The sequence below is a fragment of the Corvus kubaryi genome, unplaced genomic scaffold (assembly GCF_017639235.1).
Source record: "Corvus kubaryi isolate FWS band 111438036 unplaced genomic scaffold, C.kubaryi_AGA036_p1.0 37126, whole genome shotgun sequence".
Lineage (NCBI taxonomy): Eukaryota > Metazoa > Chordata > Aves > Passeriformes > Corvidae > Corvus > Corvus kubaryi.
The window spans coordinates 79,114-99,947 of NW_024581031.1; the positions used below are offsets into that span (position 1 = coordinate 79,114).

General features: G+C 39.2%; 1 protein-coding gene across 7 annotated transcripts in view; it reads right to left on the reverse strand.

Annotated features, from left to right (window-relative positions):
• DIP2A (disco interacting protein 2 homolog A) overlaps positions 1-20,834 on the reverse strand; it is a 93,188-nt gene that overhangs the window by 41,352 nt on the left and 31,002 nt on the right. For 5 of the 7 annotated variants that reach the window (XR_006014880.1, XM_042021129.1, XM_042021130.1 and 2 more), the window contains 8 exons: positions 18,462-18,581; positions 12,098-12,217; positions 7,146-7,391; positions 3,604-3,732; positions 2,916-3,035; positions 1,820-2,017; positions 880-971; positions 501-611 (listed from right to left, as the gene is read on the reverse strand). Coding sequence is in view for 6 of the 7 variants with exons in the window: in XM_042021129.1 (XP_041877063.1) it covers positions 501-611; positions 880-971; positions 1,820-2,017; positions 2,916-3,035; positions 3,604-3,732; positions 7,146-7,391; positions 12,098-12,217; positions 18,462-18,581 (1,136 nt within the window). In the remaining variant the exon portion in view is untranslated. The remainder of the gene's footprint in view (positions 1-500; positions 612-879; positions 972-1,819; positions 2,018-2,915; positions 3,036-3,603; positions 3,733-7,145; positions 7,392-12,097; positions 12,218-18,461; positions 18,582-20,834) is intronic. The other 2 variants (XM_042021131.1, XM_042021133.1) reach the window with 1 other exon arrangement.

The window sequence follows — 20,834 nt, forward strand, 5'->3', positions numbered from 1 at the left end:
GCAGATAAACAGTAATGAGTATTTTGGACCAAACCACTACAACAGAAAACTGGTTTGATGCTGTTTCTGAGTCCTGACACACTGAGGAGCAGAGACTGTAGCTTTTTAGCTCTTGCCTAATAATCTCCATGTGTGTAGGATTATACCTGTATTTCCAGTAACTATGGTGTTTCTGCTTGCCTCATTACTCAGCGTGAGAGCTGAAAGACAACCTTTCTCTGATATACTCAGAGAAATACTTCCACATGTATTTTCGAAAATAATTAAAATAATTTCTGCAATTACATATCCTAAAATACTTAAATTACTAGCTTAATATTATTCCCCCCTTTCCTTAACTAAATATTGAATATAAATCCAAACACAGAATGTACACTGAACAGTCCAGCTGATGCTTTCTAAAGAGCAGGCTCTGAAGGACCCCATGTAAAGACTGTAGGATTTAGATATACACTGCATTTATTTATCAAACCATAAAAATGTTGAATGAATTTGCCTACCTTTCTTGTCAGTGGAACTTCTATTGGGACAGGAATAAGTTCTGCCAGGAGACATCCATAAAATGCCACCATAAACATAACTGGATCACTATTAGGAAATACGAGAGCTACCTACAAAAATACAGTAAAATAAGAAAATGTATTTTTTTTTGTCATTTGGCAGAGAGGGGGGGTTGCTTTTTAATTTGTGGAACAAAATTTTCACAACAATGTACAGGCTTATATATAACCAGAAACAGAAATACTAAGTATTGGGACAATGTATTATTTAATGATTACTTCACAATATATTATTACAGTATTTTATTACAAGGCTTTCTTCAGCTAAAGCTGTTCCTCACTATTTCACCCAGAAGAACCAATTCCAACAACAGCCTACCCGGTCTCCAGGCTTCAGCAGGGGCTCATTCTTAGTGGTTAGCTTGTTTAGCAGGGTATAAGCTAACTTCAAGCTTCGACTCCACAACTTGCCTAAAGAATAAAAAAAGAAATTAAGAAATAGAAACTAAAATTTTAACACTTAATTGGCAAATCTCAGTCCCTCACACATGCACTAAGCATGACTGTATCAGAACAGCTGGCAGAGAGTCCAAGTACAATTTAGAACTTGGCTCCTTTTGGTTTACCTTTTCCTCTTTTTTTAAATTTTAAATGTAAAACTAAACATGATATTCTAAACAACACTCAAAGCTCCACTGCAGAGTAATTACATTACTGCCACTGCTCAGCTATATTTCCTGCATCTTTCATCTGTGAGAATGCAAACAATAAAGTTTAACATTCTAACATACTAAACAATGAAATGCTGCAGTGAGCTATCCTGAAGGACACAGTAATTTTCCCCAAAAATGCAATTTACTATAAAACTTCTAGTTCATTAATGCAGGCAAGTTTCACTTCCCACCATTAACATTCTGATTATGCTCCTGAGGTATGTATGAGTCTTCTCTATAAGGCTGTGCCAGAAGACGCTAAAAGGGAATGTCTCCTCTGAGAAACTGAAGAGTGCCTTATTAACCATCTGTTTCTACCTCCCAGTTTACACTGGGCTAATTTAGTGTTCTTTTATGAAAAAAACCCCACAATTCTACAACATTTACAAATAGCCAATTGGAAAGAATCAATATGTTTTACAATAAACATTTTCCCTTCCTTAACTTCTTTAAAAACACTTTCCATATACAATGAATTCATAATTTACATTCCTGCAGCAATGGCAAATCATGTGTTATGAGCACAGGCAGTCCCTCAGAAGTCAGGCAAACTGTTGTTCCATGATGAACACCTAACTCCTCCTCACAGCTGGCTTCATCACGTACCATAGGTCAGGGTATAAATCGCTTTCCCAGTCGTATCCAACGCCGTCAGACAAGGGGCTTTGGGCTGGGTGGTTCCCCAGCGCTGCAGGGCAGCCAGCAGCGAGGGGGGCCAATTGGTCACAACCCCCAAGGGTTCCCCTTTAAGTACATTCACTTGATTTCCTTCAGGCTTTGGTTGATTTGGGTCAGGCTGTTGCACTAAAACGGGAGCACAGTAAAAGGGAAATGTCAATCCGTACAAAACATGTAAGTTACACTTCACAGACTATTCTATGAACCATTCACCTCTTCCTCACAGCTATCACTACTTTTCCTCTGCTTTATGATGATGCAATGCTAATCATCTGTTGACTTCCCAAAAAGCAGCGATCATCACTTTAGAGTTGTGATTCCACATTATCAAAGGACCAGAATTTTAATCTCTAGCTCACTTCTCTCTACTTTGGAAAGCTGCTGCTTTCTGCTGCTTGTTCTCCGCATCTATTTCAATGAAAGCCTCCACCAAGCCAAGAAGGGTTATCAGAGACAATGGCTTCAGTGACATCTGGACACTGATTTTTGCTGCACTGAATTCTCAACAGGCAATGAAAAATGACGCTATGCCTGTCTAACAATATATTTTTTAAGAAAGGCCATCTGTTAAAATCCTGCTCCAAGCTGCTCCAGAAAGTGAAGTATCTTGATCTTAGTGAAGACCTGGTGGGAGTTAGCTAACACTCAACGTAGACAACCAATAAAATGAATGGTTCCAAGTGATGCTTTCCACAATTACATGCACCTTAATGGAAGTTCATCTGGAGAAACTTCAGCAAAAGACCAGAATCACAAAAACATTGTATCTTACAAGTATCAAACCAACAGTAGGGGAAATCTAGTAGTAGCTGCTCAGAAATGTCACACTGAGTAAGGACAGCTGAGTTAAAGATTATCTTTCACTTGTGATAACATATGACCTTTCTCTCTCCACTGCATTAATTTTACCAGGACTAGTTTTCTATTGAGAAGAGAAAAAGAAACCAACACTAGCTAAGAAGGATCAGTTCTGTCGTGAACCACTTACGCAAGGAGTAAAAAATGTATCTGAAAGAAAATTAACCTTCTAGCAGTTCTTCAAAATCATCCACAAAAAACTCCTTCAAAGGTGGGCGCTTTGGTCTTTTCAAGGTATTTAGCAGCTGCTGGATTTTAGAGGACACTCTGCTATTCACTGGGACACCTGCCAAATGGAAGAGATTTATTATTATCACATATTAACCAAAATACACTAAAACACACAACTTCCAGGTGGAAAAGTCATTCAGGACGAGCACCATGTTTGGAAGAAAACAGCTTTAATCAGCAAGAGTTTCCACCATGGATTTATTTGCTTTCAAACAATGCTGTTCCTTGGCTACCTGGCTGACACAGACACCTTCTCACACTTTATTTTAGCTTTTCAAACCACTGACCCCTTAATGAGATTTCAACTGAAACATGAAGAATGTCCCTTTCTCCAGGAGTTTAGGTATTTACTACACTTTAACATTAATTCCACTTTGAAAGCATCAGAATGCTTGGAAAAAATGAGTCAATCTTTCAGTATTTTACAGGGCTTGTAAAAACAATCACTACACAAAACATGATGAATGCTGATTTTCATTTGTGTATGTTAAATTAAGTGTAAATACATGTTTTTATATTTATCAAAATTTAAAGCTATAATGCAATATAAAATTAAGATGCATATAAAGATGTATATACAAGGGGACACAGATGGAAAGGTAGGAGGTCTATAACGCAATCACCATCTGCAGTTTCCAGAATGCTGCTGCTGTAGCCTCTGGGCACTCCTCGCACAGATGCGACCTGCGGGCGCTCATGGTGCAGGTATTCCACCAGGCCAGTGGTCACATCAGGTGGGGCAGAGTGGTTCTCTGCAGAAATGCAAGACAGATACAGGAGCTCATCAGGCACCGTAAGAATCCACATAATCAAAATTGCTTCTTACATGAAGGCACTTCACAAATCCTCACATACAGGGGCTTGAGAACCTCCTTACAACCTGGAGGCAACAAGCCTGCTTTGCTTGGAGCTGTGACCCATTTCCTGGCTGCAGAGCAATGCTTAGGGAACGTCACAGAATCACAGAATGGTTTGGGTTGGAAGGGACCTCACAGCTCACCTTGTTCCCACCTCTTGCCACGGACAAGGACACCTTCCATCAGACCAGGTTGCTCCAAGCCCTGTCCAACCTGGCATTGAACACTTCAGGGATGGGGCAGCCACAGCTTCCTTGGGCAACCTGTGCCAGGGCCTCACCACTCGCACAGGGAAGAATTTCTTCCTAAGCTGAGTCTCTCTTCTTTTTTAATTTAAAACTGTTCCCCCTTGTCCTATCACTTACTGCCCCTGTAAAAAGTTGCTATCATCATTCCAAGACTGTAACCTGGGTTATAGAATGGTTTTGAATGGAATGGGTTAGGAAATGGCAGTATTTTTGAGAAGCGTTTGAACAACAAACAAGAATAGGAGGCCTGAAATATTCAGAATCCTGATGAGTAAAAATAGGAATGCAGCAGGGAAGAGCTGGAGAAAACCCTGCTGCCCAGGGCTGAAGGAGCTGCCTCTGTAGACACAGCCCTCAGAGGACCTCAGCATGTCACAAATCTGCCAGAGAAACAACAGGCGGAGGGAGACCTAGGCAGTGCTGCGAAATACATACATTATCCCCCACTCTGAGGCAGTGATCAGCCCCAAAATAGCAAGTGCTTATAGAACTGGTCCCATATTTCCAGAGCTGACACACAAGCCACCAGTCCAACTCTTAAGTGGTTTCAGAGGGATCACCAGGAGAAAAATTTAACTCCATTCCCATCCTTTCCAATGGACAGCACTGCAATGCCAGTGTTTGCATTGCAGAGACTAAACTCCTTTCATGTGGGTGAGGTACATGAAGGAGAAAAGTGTTACTTCATCTCCCAGAAAAATGCCCTGGAATCAGTAACCACAAAGATGACAACTGCATAAAGCTGACCTTTATAACCATTGCACAGGACCTACAGAGAGCCCATGTATACACCTGCCTCATGTATATGCTCTCACTCTGTTCTGTGTATTTTTGAAGTTGCTTTTAGGGTGATTTTTTTTTCCCCCCCCCTTGGATTTCCCGAAGTCCCAAACCATGGGCTTCCTGCAGCACACAACTTGGCCACAGAGACAGGTGTATCTGGTTCCCGCCTGACACACCCTGCAGGGACTAGCAATGTCTCACTATGTATAGAGAAGGAATAGGTTCAATTTTCAGGATTTATGCTCAGATAAAAACCACATTAGCTTAATTAATCATTTTGGCATTTTATTAATAAATGCCCATGAGACCACATGCTATTAGTTTGTATCATCCAGAAATACCATGGCACAGCAGGGTAAGAGAAGTGGTGAGGCGTTAAAAAGTGTGAGCAGACTTGTGACTTCAGGAAGAAAAGTTAATTGGATTCAGACTGAAGGACCTTTCCATTAGTGATGACAAGACAGAGATAAATGCAAAAGAGCAGTCTCGAAAGAAAGAATATACGGGATATGACAGAGAATTAAAAGCCATGATGATCTGTATATTTCTAGCTGCTCTAAGAGCTAAGGTGGGAAATACTCCGCAGTTGATATGGTGACCTTGAAAAAAACCAAGACATACCACCAGCCTTATTAATTAAAAAAAAATAATTTCACAAAAGAAAAAAAGCCCCCCAAGGGTTGTGAAGGGTTGTCCTTGCTGCTATTAAGTGAAAGACAAACATCTTTAAAAAAAATGCATGCTCCTATGTGACTCCATAAATACTGTAACCTTGCACTTCCAACACTGCAGCTTACTGCCTGGGAACTCAGTTTGAGCTCACTATTAAAAATGCAGGCTGGAGAAGATGAGCTGCAAGGGAACCAGCTGCTAAATTTAAATTCTCCAACATCTCAAAACCGTGAATAGCTATTCAGTACACAACCAAAACACAGAATATTTCAGTAGGGCATAGCAATTAAGATATGTAAGATGCCTTTCAGATTGCTGATATGAGCATACTATCTGAAAAAATAAATAAACTCTTCTTCTATGCTCTAGGACAAATCAAAGCCCCTTTTAAAAAGTATGCAAGTATTTATCGAGAATCATAAAAGTTTGCCCTGCAAGAACTGAGTAAGTTTTCATACTCTTGTGAGCTAGGAAAAGTACAGACAGACAGGAAAAATGTCTCAACTGAACTGATACTGGCCATGCATGAATGTTACCAACCTAGGAATGAAAACTGATAGAACACGGCAAGCATTGCAGAAATGAGGAAGACCATTCTTATGTGAAAACGCACCTGGTTTTTTTTTTCAAAGGCACTGGAAATTTTATCTTTACAAATATTTTTAATAGATCAGCTCTTAATGATCCCTGAGCTTCCTTCTTGATAGATACTATAATTATTTATTTCCCATTAACGAAATTTTAAGCCTGCATACAGCTCAACATTCAGCTGCTTAAATGCTGGACTCTGAACTCTTAATAAGGCCTCGATTTTGCATTGTTGATTAAATAGTCCTGATGGACAAGTCTATCTGGCCTGGGGCATGAGACACAACAAGATGGTGTGCTGCATATTGTGTATCTTGCAAGTTTTTACAGCTATATTAAGAATTTCATCAATCCCAATTAAGCTTAAAAGGTTAGCCATAACTGACTTTGCAATTTAAAGGAGTTAAACATGATTTCTATTAAACCGTAATATGAAATCCAGAATGGCTTAAAGTGAAGTGGTGATGGATTACCCCTTTCTTACATCCACCAAGGTCAAAAATAATTGCGGATTTCTCATTATTAATAAGCTTGGAAATGGGAATATGAAAAAATAGGTTTCTTTAAAGGTTTTGTACAAACAGCAAAAAAAATTCCCTAATGATTAGTACCTCTGTTTTCATAACTTTCCCAAATACTCTGTGTGTTTTTCAGTCTTTTGGGTGCTTACCAACTGAATCATGTCTGAAATACACAACCTGACATTGTTTAGGGTAAATATATATAGATTGGAAAGCATGCACCAACACCAGGATTCCTTCGAAATTCTGCTTTGGAATCCACTAAAACTGAACCTTAGTTTCTCGGTAAAGCAAGCATTTTACCAAGAAGAATGCACATTCAGATCTCATGAACAACTGGCTTGGGTTAAATACATATACATCATACCTACCTCACCTGTGAATTGCACATTTTAAGGCTATTCACAGGTATCTCCTGCTGAAGACCTCTGTGTTTAGCCCTGCTTTGGGATTTGTAATCTGATTTTATTCCAACCACACCGGCAGGTTTACTGACCTATCTGGGTGTGTGCCATGAGATCTGCAAGCACAGTGGCAGCAGTGGTGGCAGGAGCAGTATTGGAAGCAGCAGCAGATTTCCCTCCAGGATGAGATGAGGTGGAAGATGCAGAGGATGAGGTGGAGGAGCCCTGAATGACCCGGTTAAGCCAGGGCTCTACGTTGGAATGGCTCTGGAACGGAGTGGAGCTGATCCGCCCTTGCCGCCGCAACGAGCCCTCATCTTCTGATGCTGACGATGTGTCTGTGGTTAAAATAATGATGACAGGCCTGTAATGTGGGAATGGGAATGACCCAGCACCAGGAACATGGCACTTGGCCCTGTTCCGTGTGCTCCGCGCAGCATTCTCACGTGCTACACATGAGGGGTGTGTATTAAAGGAATGGGATATTCACACACACAAATATCCCTCTTGCTGCCATTTTTTGGGTTAACACAACAACTTCTACACATTAGGGCCAGAACACACCTGGAGCAAAGTTTCAGTTACCTCCAACATTTGGAATGACATAAGAGTCAAAACAGGCTTCTACCTCCAGTGGAGGCTCAGCGAGCATCCCATCCCGTCCCTATTCCACTGAGAAAAATATTTCTGCTCTGAACAGTTAAATTTTATCTCATCACACCTGAAAAAAGCCCATTAATTTGTTTGTTATTTCCTTTTTTACTCTTTTTGAGGGGAAGGGAATTCTTCACTTTCCAATTCTTCTGACAAATTGTTTTGAGAACTGCATCCTAAAAAAACCACGGTGTTCTGAAGTTTGATGAAAGAGTAATTACAAAGCATGTATTTTAACCACATAAACTGAATATTAATGAGTAATACCCAGAAATGCTTAGTAAAGAGTCTTTTCATTCTACATGTATATTTGTTGCTGTTTAAAGTCTGACAAAGGGCTCCTAATTTAATTCCCATCCAGTTATTTACAACTTTCCAGAAGTTTCCCTTCGGCACGCAACCTTCCCTTATTTATTATCCATCCAACAACAAATAAAAAGGTCATTCTAAATATCAAGAAAATACATCCCTTCTGATTTTGGCTGAAAAACAAAACGTCTTATTGCAGAAAAAAATCTTGCCCTTGTAAAGAAATTGCTGAATTTTAATGACTTTATCTTTTACATGTTTTATATAAGACAGGGTGTCTGTTACCATACTCTAAGAGTCCCAGACGTGGAAATCTGGGGTGGGTTACATCAGGAATTCTGCAACCTTAATTTTGGCTATTTTCTTAATCCTATGAACACGTAATTGTTCAGCTAGATACAATTCCATATCAATTTCTTGAAGCGACATAAAAAAAAAAAACCTACTCCTCATCTTGGGCAATGCATTTCAGTTACCAGCTCTTTAATTTTCTGATTTTTAAGAGTATGTGCATTTCCAATAGCTTCAAAATAGTTTCTATTAGCAGTCTGAAATCACAAAACCCAAAACCCATTTAATAAGAATCCCATTTAACTTGATGGCATTTTCAGAGTTAAAATTGTTGATATCTCATTATTTGACCTCCCTCATCAAACACGACAATTTTGAATGAAAATACCCAAACAAAAGATCTCTGAGAAGATCCAGCTGTGGTGCATCCCCATTGCCGGGTCCATGTCTCATGTGATATTTCTGGTCTGCTGCCACATTTGGAGTTTTTGGCAGCTGACTCCATTTGCTCCTGGAGAGAAGCCAAACCTGTCCTGTATTGCTTGCAACCTTTCCTTTCTTTTAGGCAGAAAGCAAAAAATAAATAATTCCAGGAATATGGAACAAGATAGGATTACGAACAGCCAGGGATTGAAAAAAAACCACCAAACCAAACCACCATGTTTGCAATTTATAATCACTTCAGAGGAAGAAATAAAACTACAGAAAAAGCAGGTTTCTCACAGAATACACACTCTGATAATATCTCCTTACCCAGATCCAAGACAAATGAAATCTATTATTTCTAAACTTTCCAGCTGTCTTACATGAGTGGAGGTGAAAAAATCCAAACCCTTTAAATGTACAATATTAACTGTGAACAAAAGTGAAGGATCCATGGTAAAAGCATTCTAATATCAAAACATAAATACACCAAGAAGCAGCAAAGTCACCCCAGTAGCAGCGGTGGCAGGGGTTAACCCACAGATCCTGGTGTGTGGTGACAGAACAGTGACAGAATACTGTGTGCTTGGCTTCCAGTACTTCCTGGCTAGGAGCTGACCCAAGACAGTCACAAAAGCCACCCCTCTTTGAGCCAGACTTGCATGAAGGCTACAGCTCCAGTTCTGATCACAGGAAATCTGTGTGGGAAGGATCAGAGACTCAACAGGACAAACCCAAAAGTACGTTAAAATTTTTGGAAGGATGACTGATAAAAGCAGTTCCTTTACAGCCAGCCAGGAGCTGGATTTCAATCTAACATTGTGCTGAGAACCATGGATTCACAGAATGGTTTGAGTTGGAAGAGAACCTAAAGGTCATCTCATTACATCCCCTGCCATGGGCAAGGACACCTTCCATTAGACCAGGTTGCTCCAAGCCCTGTCCAACCTGGCCTTGGACACTTCCAGTGATGGGACAGCCACAGCTTCTCTGGGTCAGTGCCTCACGACCCTCAGTGTAAAGAATGTGAATCTGATGCTTCCTTCCTGGTACCTGATGGTAGCAGTTTGTAACAAAATTTCAATTATTAATACCAAAGCATGCTTTAATTCCTTTAACTCCTGCCAAAACAAGGACTTAAGGCAGTGGGTGAATGGCTCAGGACTAGATGCTCGGCACTACTCAGGTTCTTTGCAACTCTGGATCCTTCTTGCTGAGCTAACTTTGCAAATAAAGGCAGGCCCATAAAAAGACAATTATTTTTATGATTTGATATAGCTGAAGAAAGTACCTAGAATATTTCTGAATGTCCTGGTTCCCCATGATACAGAACTCATCCAGCGGCCCATTCTCTTATAGAGATAAGGGGATCTCATAACACTTTTTCTTAGAAAGAGCTTGACAGATTCTAGAGGCACTGAACTCTTCATAGAATATCCTGAGTTGAATGAGGAATACTGAGTCCAACTCCAGGCCCTGCACAGGAGCACTTCAAGAATGACACCATGTGCCTGGAGTGTTGTCCAAATAGTTAATGAACTCCAGCAGGCTTGGGGCCATGACTATGTCCCTGTGGTGGTCACACCACCAGCTTTCAGCTCCTATTATTTAAGGTGCTACTGCACCCTGCTCAATCCCAGTGTGAGCACACTTGGCTTCTCTGCTGACCACCTGCACAGGCATGTTAGAAGATGACACTCCAGCAGCACAAACACACAAAAACATGCAGATCTCACGGCATCATCTTGCTCTGTACACACATGTACAGCATGGAGTATAGGCTCAGGGGCATGGCCAGGCATGTGTTCCATTTACACACCACCACCTGTTTTTGATCCTATTATCCTGCTGTTTTCCCCACACTTATTCCTCTCTAAGTCTGCCCCTTTGCCTGTCTGCACTTCCCTTAACATCCCATAACAAGACTCATGCAGTTCCAAAACACTCTTGCCCTGCATCGTATACTGTGTCCCTCTGTGTGTTCCCCCCAGTCCAGAAGGTGCTCTAGTTCTGACTGGTCTTGACGGGCTTCACACCTAGGGTTCTCCAGGGACAGGCCTGGACAGGGTGACCCTTCTCCGAGTCCTGAACTTGCCTTCCTGCCTGCTGCCGTTCCTGGCGCTCCTCTGGGCTTGTGCAGATGGGTCTGGGACAGGCTGGTGGCTCCTGGGACAGGGCATTATTTGGACTGCCCCAACTGCCATGCCCCACACTCCTCTGCAGGTGTGCAAGGTAGCTTTTATTACATAACCTAACATTGTCTCCATAGCATCTCAGCTTCTTTTTAATAGTCACTCATTAAAAAAAGATACTTTAATGAAAATACTTATCTTCTAGGCAAAAACATTAAGGGTCGAGAAAGACCATATAGAACACAGAAGATTTTTGTTTGTTAACTAATGAAATAACTGGAGAACCCACAAAAATAATACACTTAAGTGTGTGAATAGCAAAGAAAAGTGGAATTCTCTTTAAATGGGAAGAACAGAAAGAAGAAACAAATCTCAGAAAGCAGGAGAGCAGCATACCTGAACTCTTATTTTAGAGGAGGGGGTTAAGAACTAGAAATGATGAAGAAGGGCAGTAGAGGTCAGTGTGCTTCTGCTCCTGGGCCACATTACAAAAAACAAGAGGACGTCCTCAAAATTAAACATCTTAGGAAATCCCTCTTCTCTGTATACAAGACATTGGCCTCAAACCACTTTGCATGCTAGCACAACATGTTCCAAGATTTTCTTAACCTCCAGAAAATTCATTGTGAGACAACAGAAGATTACTTTTTGCCCCTAAAAATTAAAGAAGACATTCTGCCATAACCAATCTGAACAATCATAGCATATGATTTTCTGACTGTTTTAATCTGCTCACCACTGAATAGTTGAAACCATCTGATGAGTGCTCTGCAATTAATGCAGCAACTTAATGCTCTGGTATTTTCTTCAACTTTTAAAAAAAGAATCTTCTGCAATGTGAAATGAGGTATTTTCAGCTCTGATATGCTTGCCTAGATTATCTCCTCTGAGTGAGATGCGATGCAAGAGAACATTCTTAATGTATAAAGGGCACCTGCTCACTCTACGACTGCTTTCATGTGGACTTCCAGCAGCTACAGTATCTCTAGATGAGACACTAAAAACCATGAGAAAAAACATCAAAGCATAAATCCAGCCAAGACCTGATTATTGGGAAATACAGCCATGATATAGAACTTTAGTGCAACCTACTAACAACTTAGGACAGGGACACTTTCCACTATCCCAGGTTGCTCCAAGCCCTGTCCAACCTGGCTTTGGACATTTGCTGGAATGGGATACCCACAACTTCTCTGGACAGCTCTGTTAATTCTCTGTGCTCACTCAACATGTACCTGGAGGGGTGTATGTCTCTACTGAAGAGTGCACCAGGACAGAGCGTCTCTTCGATGGCATAGGCATTTTCCTCTCTTTATATTTTGCAAGTGCTGCTTGTACTGCTTCAGTGTGGACATCTACACAGAAAACAAACAAAAAGGTTAGAATTCAGTTAAACAGGAGGACTGAATCAACACTACTGCCTCCCGCTCCAATCCAGTGCAGAGGCAATGGTTTCCAAAGCTAAGGGAGGATATAAGCAGGGTCAAGTTGACACATTTTCCTCATGAAATCAGCCCAAAAAGGCTCTGTGAGTAGCATTTCGGAAACCCCCCTGAAATAAACACTGAAGTTACAGAGTACCCAGTATGTTCGTTTTGAACTATGAGTTATTTTCATTTGGAGGAGAAATTTCAATGCAGATTCTGTAAATTCGCAACAGCATTTGACTCCTCATCCTCAAAATCCAGGAAGGGAAAAAAAGTACAAGTACATGCATACTTGAAGGTGTCACAAAACAATGCAAGTAATAACAGAAAAAAGAAACTAATGGAATCAATGATCTTAGAGGTATTTTCCAACTCTAACAAAATTCTATGATTCTATATGAAGAATTAGGGAAAAGACACATACAGCTTTCACTTTCCTGAAAGCAAAAATTACCCTAAGAGGCTCATGGGCTATATTTTAACTTTTGTAATTTTTAAGCCAAAACTGATATTCAAGCAGAATTCAATGTTCAATCAAGACCTCACTGCAGATAAAATTTAACGTATTCCAGTAATTTTTCAGCAGCTTTTTCTTTTTGACATCTACATTTCAATGGTGTCAAAAGCTAAAACTTATGCAGGAAGAAAATTCATGAGAAGTGAATGGATGTTGAGGAGAAATGAGGCAGACCAAAAATATACTTTGACTTACCACCTGAGATTCACACTCAGGAAAAGCACAATACAACATGTATACACTTAAACATAGTTACAGTGGGCTTGTTGCCATTTAGGAATGGTATTCTCCAATTTAGCCTTCCCTCTAAAAACACTTCAAGACAGGCACTGCTCGCTCGTTCCCCCCTCTCCCTCCTCTCTGTGGTGGAATAGACAGGCGAATTAATTAGAGGCACAGATCATGGGTCAAGATAAAAGTGATTTACTGAAAACAGCAATGAGATATGAAAACGAACAGTAACAGCAAGACTAATGACAGAGGGTACAAGAAAAGAATTGCTATTGCTGAGTGTGGAAACCCCTGTCAACAGACAGAACCTGAACCAGGACAGAGCCCAAAAGTGAGTATATGATTATGCATTGGGCTGACCACATTTCTTCTACATGGAAACTGCTGTACAAGATTTTCAGAATTTAACTATTCAATTTGAAAGAAAATACATATTCTTTAGGTAAATATCCATCTATTCTTTTGTTAAAATGCAAATACGTAACAGGTAGACAAATTTGAAGGTATGAAACTATTTGTAGGTATGTAAGTGTGTAGGACAGACGTATACTTACATGACTTACATAATATACAATGTAATGTAACGACTCTGTCCTTGTACCTAAAGGGGTTTACCATGGTGATGACTACAGGTAAAATGCCGTATTTTACAGTACTTTTTCTTTTTTTTTTTTTTTTTTAAATTTAAAAAGTACCATTTCTTTACTAGCCCTGAACCCCCCTTTGGTCATGCTCAGCACAAGGCTCTTTCTAAAGAACTGTTCCCTTCAGTCTGGTCAAATGGATTCTACAAAATCACAAGAATCCCTGAGCATATGGTCCCAGACACCAACCAGCTCTTCACAGCAATAACGTCACTTTTCAGTCTGCAATTCCCCCCAGATAATCTGTTCAGAGCAGTACTTAAAATATGTATATATGCAAATATACTATGCAACCTGTGTGTTCCTACAAGACTCAGGAATGTACTAAGTAGATGCTTATCTCAAAGAAGAACTTTTTGTGCAATTAACATGGGAGGTTCAAATATGATGTTGTTATGAGAGAAAAATATTAAGAAGGAAAAAAAAAAAAAAAAAAAATCAGTAAAACCTCTATCCTTTAATACAAGATTTTTTTTTTTGTCCTGGGTCCCGTCAGATTTTTGCTGCTGTACTTCACACCAAGGACTTAATAATGGATGTTTTATAAATTAAAAATTCCCCTTTTCTTATGTCTGCCTGCCTCCCTCTCCATTCCCACATCTAGGCTTTTTGTCAAGTCTTGGTTTCTCCTTATCCTTAGTTTTAGCTGTAATTGTCAACCAATGAAGTTTATTCCCACGGATACCCAGAAGCAAACCTTTTATGTCCCCAAATTCCAGAAACTTTAAGCAGGATTCAACATCAATTAAAGGTTGTTTTTGCAGCCTTAAAAGTAGGGGCAAAATGCCCATTCTGCAGGATACATTTCCTTGGTAGAACTTCCAGTCAAAACCAAGCTGAAATGTTTCTAGAAAGAGACAGTAACTGTGAGATGCAGTCACTTCCACCACGCCTACCATCTACATACAATTTAAAAGACATTTTTGTTACATCAACATCTCATAGTTAGCAGGGGAACATAAGTCGTTTTTCTCCAGAAGAGGTCTGCCAAAGAGCAAAATAACACACAATATTTGTAGCCTGCATATAAATACATTAAGTCATTAAATAATGTGGCAGATAAAAAATGAAAGCATTCTTAGAGAGTTGTGCATTTTGGGAACGGAAAGGCCTAGCTGGAGGCAGGGGAGTGCTGGGGCTTTTTAACAAAGCAGAGCAGGGCAGGTCATAACATCACACAGATTTGTGGCAGCAAGCATGAGAACTACTTTTTATTCCATTTCCAGAGGGCAAGATCACCACCACCTCCTCCTCTAGTCCTAACTCCCACCCCCAAACCTGGAACAGACTAGATTAAATTATAAAAATGCAACCAGGAAACAGTCAGGATGAATTTTTATTCTGTTCCATGTTTTATTTTTACAACGCCAATTTAACTCATCATTCCTTCTATACTCATTAAGATTTATTTCTGGCTAGAAATCTTTCTTATAATATCTTGTCCTTGGACAACAGCTGAATAGGAACATCCTCTCTCATGCAAATCAATGAAGTAATTGCTTTCACTTCCCTGGAACACTTTGTTCCTATTCCACTTTTGCTTTAAGAGCTTTTCTACATGATGAAACACATTTCAATAAAAGAAGTAAAAGGAATGAAATTATTTTAAAGAAGCAGAATGCTTAGGGTACAAAAATCAATAAATTAGTATAAATTAAATTTTAACTGGATATTGGAATTGCAAAAAGCAGCTCTCTACCACTGTCTGTTACTTAAATTCTTTAAAATTTACTGTGAAAGTGATTCACCATGTAAGAACTGTGGAGTTCAGTTTTCTTTAAGGAATTAAACACTCATAATCAGACCAAATGTGTCACATTTTTGAGAAAAGGGAACACAAATGCTCAACAGTGATCACTTGAAGTGATGAAGAGCAAGCCCAGCGTTTCATTAACACAAAGAATATATATATCAAAGTGAGGAAAAAAACCATATGCTGCCATCCAAAAGCAGAAGAAAAAGTCTTGGAGAAGTATTTCTAAGCTGCACTTCATTAAGCTGCAAACAACCATCAACAATTAGTAACTGATTATAAACATTTCCTCCTTCTGTTGTAGTAAACCACACAATCTTCTCTCCCATTCCTCATACCTATTCTCATTTTCTTTCTTTCCACATGTCCTTAAAAAAGGATAAGGGAGAAAAACTAAAATAGTTTGTGGACTATAAACACCTAAACTCTTACAGCTCCTACACTGTCCAGCTATTAGAAGAGCATTTTTCATTCCCATTTGTAGCATCTGTGCATTTATCAGCCTCTGATTCTTGCCCCTGCCTTAGGCACAGAAGGAAGAATTTCTACAGTCAGTTGAAGAAAAAAATGACATTTATAAGCTGACCAGCTGTCCCTGCTGCTCATGGATTTCAAAATACCAAAAGGTAAAGCAATAAGCACTGTCTAGATGGGATGGGGAGAGGACCCAGAAAAAAGTAAAATCCATGGGTTGAGATAAAATAATAACTGAAGTAAATTAAAATGTAATAATAATGATGGTGATGTTCAGAATAAAAGTAATAATAATAGAATTAGAACAAGAATAATAAAATATGAGCATTATTCTCATTGTAAATCTAAAACACAGTACTGTACCAGCTATTAAGAATAAAATTAACACTATTCCAGCTGAAGCCTGGGTGACAGGCTTGTACTTATCAATAGTATTCACTGCTGGAATGTTTTTGATAATATTTACTGTTTGAAGACAAGTGTCTGGGGATGATAAAAACACACCGTTCATTTAAATACACAATTCTTCTGTGAAACTGTTAAAAAAAGTGCTTAAAGACAGTAAATGACAGATTAATTGCATAAAAAGACAAAATTGTTTCACTTCCTTGTTTATTTTAAATAATTTATGTTGACGGTTCTGAAGAACCTGTAATAGCTCCAGAAAGAGGTCCTGTTCTAGGAAAAGTGGCATTCTCCCCTCATCGACTAGTCTTGAAAAAAGACATAGGAGAACTGATGAGATTTGAAGAAAGGAAAATAAGAAATAAAGACTGGAAGGAAAGAAAAAAGAAGAGACAACACACCCTCTCCTTCCCACAACAGTCTAAAGAATAAATAAGCTGTGAGATTGAGGGAAGGAGGCTAAAGCTGGTTATCCCTCACAAGAGGCAACATGCGTCAGCGCACAGGGAAGTTGAAGAAGTCAACAATATCTATCTCTTTGTTGAGATAAAGAAGCCAATCACTAATGAAGTAAATCTGAAGAATTTTTTTTTTTAATTACAGAGGTCAAAAGGGAATAGATATTGGCTTCTGAAAGCCATATCTACATTTCCTTGCACAGACCTAAATAAGTTCTTTAGGTAAATATCTTTATCTTTAGGTTTAACCTAAACCAAGTCAAACAAAACCATCACTATTTGGTTTTGATACCATCTGAGCACATTAAGCCTTGTCATCTATCACTAATGGGAAAAGAAATCCAATAATGTGTGTTGTAACTAAGATCCTTCCAAATTTCCAAGTGAAGAACTTGTTCTAGGCAGGAATATTTAATGAAAAATTCGTTTGGGGAGCAGTGATAGGAAACCACAGCAGGACATGGCAGTCCCCACCAAGAACTACATCCCAAGGATTTCCTGCTGTAGTTGTGCTCTTCTTGCAGATTTTTATTTCTGTTAGTTTAACAATGGCACATCTTACTTTAATTATTGTCTATAATATAATTTCCTATAATGTATTTTTATAATTTAATAATTATTTTTTGTATTTTTAAATAAGTCATTTAGCTAATTTTGACAGTATGCAATATTCCCTGACATTCAGGAGTTTCTTCTCTGTGTAGCTGAATACAGGCATCTTTCCCAGGAGTCTGTTCATATCCTCAGAATATTTAAGAAGTCTCATTCATCACTCAATTAACCCTAAGGAATGTATAAGGCACATCAGCTCTACCTCTGGAGTAAGGTTTTACATATCAGCAGGGCAAATAGGATGCAATAACTACTCTGCCCAAGCAGTGGCAAGACAAGGTGACCCAAGACCAGCTTTCTGTTAAGGATGTGCAGTGCATGTCATCACTTGCACTTCTCATCCCCAAACCCAAGATGCGGAATTACCCTGGACAACAAACAAAAAAATATCCAGCTACAAGTCCAAAGGTATTTAGGAGAGAAAAGCTTCCAAACACCTGTTTCTCCTCACTATTGTGACCAGGAATTTCATAGGGAAATAGGTGTACTTCAACCACCTGAAAAGTAACAATAGGAACAGGATGCAATGAGGATATTGGTATTTTCACACAATTTTCCAAAACAGGTTTGTCACTGTGCTGTCCATTTAAAGTGAAGTAGAATATCCATTGTGACATTTCCCTTTTTTGTGCACTTGCTTTAAACCAGGAAATATTTGAAAGAAAGCTACAATAAATATATAACCTTCCTTTAACAAAATAACCCAAACAAGCAACCAAAACATCTCCCAAATTCACACACTGTAGTCTTCAAACTTTTTAAGTAACTCTTCTACAGACTGGGAACCCAATTTTGTTTTCTCAGCAAATATGAAAAAACTGTTGAGCATGGTAAAATTCACAACAAGAAACACATCAGAAGGCAGGTCTACAGTCTCTTTCCCTTCTAGCATTTCCTCCAGGCTGGATTCAAACAAAACCACTCATGTATCGAAACAAAAAGATACTTGAAAGACATTCATTATCTGTTCCCTTCTTCCAAAGCACTTCCAGCTTTCTATGTAGGTGCGGGTACCATTTTACAGGTATACTTTTCCTCTTAGGACATGTGATGCCTCAGCTACATCTCTGTCCCTTACCGGATCGGAAGCGCTCATCCCTCGAGTTAGTGGATCGGGATTTCTGCTGTTTTGATACTGCAGCAGTGGCTTGGGAAGAGCCGGACACTCTGTTCTCTGCTTGCAGGGATGGATCCACACCTGAAACACAGTTTCATTTTAGTACAAACTCAGCTTTGCAAATATAACATCATGCTCCCCATGACCACCCTCAACACTTACTCACAAGTTCAACTGGTGCAAGACAGTAGCTTTAGAAACAGCTCATCTTCTACCTGTATTTTAATTCAATTTAATCTATGCCCATTTAATACAGCAATACTCAGAAGATTCACATTTTACAAAAATGCTGCAATTCTCTAATAAAACCTTTGTAGATATTAAGGCAGAATTACTATCAGCTTCAGCTGTCTAAAAGCTCCTGCTGTAGTCTAGGTTGGCTGGGTGCTTTGTATACTCCTGAAATGATGACAGACCTTCCCAGCCCCATAGAGGGTAACAAAAATAAGAGGAACTGAACCATTCTCTAGTTGTTTGCTCTGCACCTGATTAGAACAGCACTCTAGATAACCTAGAGCAGTTGCTTACGTTTAGGCTGGCTAATGTTCAAGAAGATGAATCTCAATTTTACATTGTAGCACAACAGGAAGAAAAATCAAGGGGGTGGACAGTAGCCATTAAATATCTACTATCACTTCCTGGTCCCCGAAATGAGGAGACTCCCTGCTGGCTCTTGATCCATCAAAGACTACATAAATTTGGACTAGGAACTTCCATTTGCAATTTTATTACAAACTTATACATGTAATGTAAAAATTCTAATGCAGTTGGAAGGGTTTTTGCACAATCCTAATACAAAATTAGCTTAGTGCTGTATTTTAAAATAAACTTTCTTCAGCCACGTAAGACCTGCTGCATCAAGTTCACTATATTTACTCAGCCCTTGTACCACACAGGGCCGAGTATATCTTTCATTTCACTCCTTCCTTCCCTTAAAGAGCTTCTGCTTTCCTACCTGCCCCCAAGTCTTTTGAAAATAACAAGTTTTGGAAACAACGTATTTGAAAACCACATTCTCAAAATGCAAATATTTACTGAAAGCAGCTCCCACTGAACTGAAGACATCATTCCAGAGGAATCTGGGCCAGTTCCTTTGCAAGCAAAGATCTTACTTTAACAAGTATGAAAAGGTTCCTCTCTCTCTCTCATGGGGTTTCTGTTCCGTCCCCTTTGTTACAAAGTGAGTACCAGGAAAGAAATTGGCAATTACTAACAAATCTAGCAATTATAAGACATTTTAATGAAGACCTTTCAGTAAGATACAGTCTTTACATTAGGAGTGTAATTGGATTAAGTATCCCAGTTCTACCTCAATTGATGAACAAGAACTTTCAAATACTCTATTTAAATATAATGTCCTTAGGGAAGGTGTTTTATCATCTTCAGGACAAGACAAGTTACTATATACCAGCTTTCTTGGGTATGTGTTAAGACCTTTGGATGAATGCACTCCATAATCCCCTTCCCATCCCCTTTGCAGCTAACAGTGAATGCCTCTGGATGTTGAAAAGGCAACCTTGAGCTAGACATGGGGGGGGGGGGGGGGGTGTGTGTGGGTGTGGGTGTGTGTCTGTGGGAAAAATGAGGCTAAATAATAGAAAAACAAAGGAACATTTAATAAATCACACAGATCTAAGTTTTTAGAAATTAGTCCAACTCCAGAGATATGCTCCTCTCTTTTACAATCTGTGATAAAGAACGAACACATTTTCACCTAGTTTTTCCTATTTTCCAAAAGTAAAGCCTTTAAAGCAGATGACAGAATATCTAACATCAACTGCATTTTCCAATGGGATAAATGGAGACAGCCCAGCAAAGAAACTAAAGTGTCCTCAATGGAGCAGAACAGAACATGTGCTTACCAATATACAGACCTAACATTCCTTGAAACACTTAAGCAGAATTCTGTTTGTAAGAGAAAAACAAATGTCACCTTCCAACTGAATTGATTCAACAGATCTGATAGAGTGGTGAAAACACTACAGAATTCTATTCCACATTTCATTTGAACACAAGTTTTCTATAACCACAGTTCAACAGTCATGGGGGATTTGTTGATCTGGAAACAATAAACAACAACTTTAGATTTTGTTAAAAAGATTGAGGCAAGTCATCTCCTTAAGCCTGAGCCAAGCAAACAGCCAACGCAAAGGGATAACACGATAACTATGATGGTACAAAAGAGAACAGGCAGCTGGGCTGGGAGGGTCCCTCAACTAAAACTGCTTGTGAAATTTTCAGAAAACAGCTTATCTACATAATTTTGGCGTGATCTTGTTAAAAGAAACCTTGGGCGAAAAAGATAACAAAAGAAAACCAGAAGGGTTTTTTTGT